The sequence below is a fragment of the Kryptolebias marmoratus genome, linkage group LG19 (assembly GCF_001649575.2).
Source record: "Kryptolebias marmoratus isolate JLee-2015 linkage group LG19, ASM164957v2, whole genome shotgun sequence".
Classification (NCBI taxonomy): domain Eukaryota; kingdom Metazoa; phylum Chordata; class Actinopteri; order Cyprinodontiformes; family Rivulidae; genus Kryptolebias; species Kryptolebias marmoratus.
Window position 1 is genome coordinate 546,204 of NC_051448.1, and position 3,636 is coordinate 549,839.

At 48.0% G+C, this 3,636-nt stretch overlaps 1 protein-coding gene across 1 annotated transcript in view; it reads left to right on the top strand.

Moving 5' to 3' along the window:
- LOC108229374 (interphotoreceptor matrix proteoglycan 1-like) overlaps window positions 1-2,615 on the top strand; it is a 6,876-nt gene extending 4,261 nt beyond the window's left edge. The window contains exons 3-6 of the mRNA XM_017405037.3: window positions 686-852; window positions 1,832-1,869; window positions 2,261-2,304; window positions 2,491-2,615. Of these exons, the coding sequence (XP_017260526.2) occupies window positions 686-852; window positions 1,832-1,869; window positions 2,261-2,304; window positions 2,491-2,615 (374 nt within the window). The remainder of the gene's footprint in view (window positions 1-685; window positions 853-1,831; window positions 1,870-2,260; window positions 2,305-2,490) is intronic.
- The last annotated feature ends 1,021 nt before the right edge of the window (window positions 2,616-3,636 follow it).

The window sequence follows — 3,636 nt, forward strand, 5'->3', positions numbered from 1 at the left end:
CCTCCCCCTCCTCCACCCTGCAGGCCTCCACTCATTAGCAGTCCCTGGTCGCACCGATCATTCTTCAGCCTGAACTCCATCGGGGATAATCCTGTCCGGCTCGTGTCGTTCCGGCCACCGTGAAATGATTAAATGAGGTCTAATCGCTTCACACATTCGTCCTCTTCCTTTTTTTCTGCTCCCGCCGTGTCTGATAATCAATTACAGCCTGCTGCAACGTCTCCACTCAGTTTTAGGACACAAATAAAACCAGGACAAAGTCAAGGATTTACAATAAAACCTGAGGACTAAAGGGCTGACTTTATCTTTGACACAGAAACACGAGACAGTGTTCCACAGCTGAAACTCAGAATCCTGAACCCTTTTATTTAATTAACAGCAGACTTCTTCCCCTGAGGTCGGTCCGAGGTCGGCCCGGGGTCGGTCCGAGGTCGGTCCGAGGTCGGTCCGAGGTCGGCCGGGGTCGGCCCGGGGTCGGCCCGAGGTCGGTCCGGGGTCGGCCCGATGACAGGGAGAGACAGGGAGGGAGACAGGGAGGCAGAGAGTTTGTAAGACAGGAGTCAGTACATTCACCCTTAAGGTGCTGAACGAGCCGAAGGTTTGGAACCTGACTCCGAACTGATACGACCGCTCTCTTTCCTCAGAACAGAGTTCTGATTGTTGACTGATTGTTGTCTGTCTGCAGTGTGTCAGGAGGCTGTGTGGGAGGCCTTCAGGATCTTCTTGGACCGGATCCCGGGCTCGGCGGAGTACCAGAGATGGGTCCATGCGTGTCAGCAGGAGTCTCTGTGCATCTCGGACCTGGCCCAGAACTTCAGCAGCTCTGAGGAGCACATCGGGATGGTCCACAGGGTAAACCGCAGACGCACCACGCCTGTGATCTGTTAGCACTGTCAGCTACTACCAACCCCCACTTCAGCTCAGTAGCTTTAAAACTCTGGTTCATGAGATATTTTGCTAACAGACAGACACAGTTGGCTCCAGGGGACATAAATATGGACAGAATTTGTCCTAAAAAGAAAACTGGAGCCATAAATGAGAAAGAAATTCTCCTTTTCAGGCCTCGGAGGTTTCTGTGCTGCTTATTGCTCTGAATGTGAACGTCCTTCAGCCATAAAAAGATTTAATTCACATTTCAGATGATTTCATGGAGAGATGAGTCTTTTATGGAGCTCCGAGGCCTTCAGGAGCTAAAGAAGGTCTCAGACATCTGCAGCTGAAATAGATTCAGGGAGAATGAAGAAAGGCTCGTTTTTTTACCAACAGCTCAGTTTGGGAAGAAAAAAGGGTTGTAGATGCTAACAGAAACAAAGGAAATAACAGCTGCTAAACAGGTGAGCAGGTAAACAGGTAAACAGGTGAACAGGTGAGCAGGTCAACAGGTGAACAGGTAAACAGGTAAACAGTTACACAGGTAACCAGGTGAACAGTTAAACAGGTAAACAGGTGAGCAGGTGAACAGGTGAATAGGTAAACAGGTGAGCAGGTAAAGAGTTAAACATGTAAACAGGTGAACAGGTAAACAGGTGAGCAGGTGAACAGGTGAGCAGGTAAAGAGTTAAACAGGTAAACAGGTGAACAGGTGAGCAGGTGAACAGGTAAAATGGTAAACAGGTGAGCAGGTGAACAGGTAAACAGGTAAACAGTTACACAGGTAACCAGCTGAACAGTTAAACAGGTAAACAGGTGAACAGGTAAACAGGTGAGCAGGTGAACAGGTGAGCAGGTAAAGAGTTAAACAGGTAAACAGTTAACAGGTAAACAGGTAAACAGGTAACCAGGTAAACAGTTTGTGACAAACTGGAATCATGGAGTTTTTCTTGTTTTTCAGAGGATGAGCCGACTGAGAGACAGAAGTCCTCCCATACGGTAAGACCTGCAGACCTACGCTGACCGGCCATTTTATTATGACCAGCTGTTCACCTGCTCCTAACAGCTAATCGGCCAATCACACGGCAGCTTCTCAGCTCATTCAGGCTGCAGAACAGAGTGAGGCAGCTGGTACCAGACGGGCCTCGGGGGAATGGCCTGTCAGCCTTCGCCCACACAGAAACAGGAGCCTGAAACCAGGTTCCAGAGTGAAACACTCTGACCTCTGACCCCAGCTGAGAGCAGCTGCTCCTCTGTCTGATGGGTTTACTGCAGCGTTTGGGTCAATTTTACAAACCACAAATCAAGCAAACTGCTTCAGAAAGACAACCTTCCTTCAGAGACTTGGATGTTTCTGAGTCATGCTGTAAATCTTTTCCTTTCTTTGCAGAGTGGTGACTCCAGCACCGACACACAGACTACCTGAGGCAGAAGGTACAGATACTTTTACCTGTTCCCCGTCTTTCTGATGGCGGTGCAGTGCTGCCAAAACACTGAGAAAACTGCACAAATACCTCTATAAGTTCTGACTTTAAGATCATTTTATACGGCAGATTTTATTGTTGCGTTTTGTGTTCGAGCAGCATCCCGGCCACACTTCGTCTCTTCGTCTTGTTTCAGGTCCAGATGTTAAACTTATCACCGCTGAGACCCCTCCTGGCTCCGCTGCAGAGCCCACCGAGCCCGCCGAGGAGCTCCAACAGGTACCGAACATCCTGCTGCTGCTAGAACCACGGTTCTCCTGAACCAGGCCATCACAAGAACTACTGGACACTTTTCTTTTACTCGCTTCACTTTAAGATTCATGAACAGATACAAAATGTTATTCTGGATGTGGACTTAACTTTCTAAACATCCTTTAGGCAAATGAGGTAAAAGTAGAAAGCTTTGGTCCTCATTCGAAGGAGAATTTATCCTCTTTGAGTCAGATGTGGTCAGACGGAGAAAATGAGACTCTTATCTTCTGTTGCTTTTGTTTTTAGAAGTGATAAAGAAATATTCCTGGAAGGCTTTTAAATTGTATAAAAAGTCCTGAGGTTGGGAGAAATAATCCATTTTCCAGGAGCATTCACCTGGAAAACATCAGTAAATGAAAATCCTTGTTTACTGTTTAGGATTCAAGAAATTATTTTTGTTTTGCTTCGTGCAGAAGTGCTGAAAGTTTCTTTGGAAGCTTGGTTCCACTCCTCGTGCCTTCAGGGCTTCCGTAGTTTGCTGCTGTAAAGCCTTTGTGCTTCTTGACCTCCATGTTTAGCTGATGAAACTGATTCACCTGTTGGTTTGACTCGTCACAGAAAGCTGTTTGTTCTGCAGTCAGTAAAACTCTGCAAGCAGCTGCAGGAAGCCAGCTGTGCACGAAGCGTGCACGTTGGTAAAGTGTGACCTTCTGTTCTCAGTTCACTAACAGCTTTCAAACAGCGCCAGCTTCTAGCTGCTGCTGATCCCAGGTCAGCTCTCTGAGGCCAGCTGCTTCGGCTCGGTTCATCCGCTGAATTAGTTCATGTTTAATCGAACAGCAGCTACGTTTCCCTACGAGTGGATCTGCAGATGATCCGATGTTTCTGTGACCTTTAACCTCTGACCTCTTCCTGCAGCTGGTCTCAGCAGGATCCTCGGCTCCTGTTCACTTTTTACCTGACAGGTCTGGGAGGATAAAAGTCACCTGCCTTTCATCGTGCAGCAGTGCTGTCCCACAGGGACAGGCTGAGACAGGGACAGGCTGAGACAGAGACAGGGACAGGCTGAGACAAGGACAGCCTGAGACAG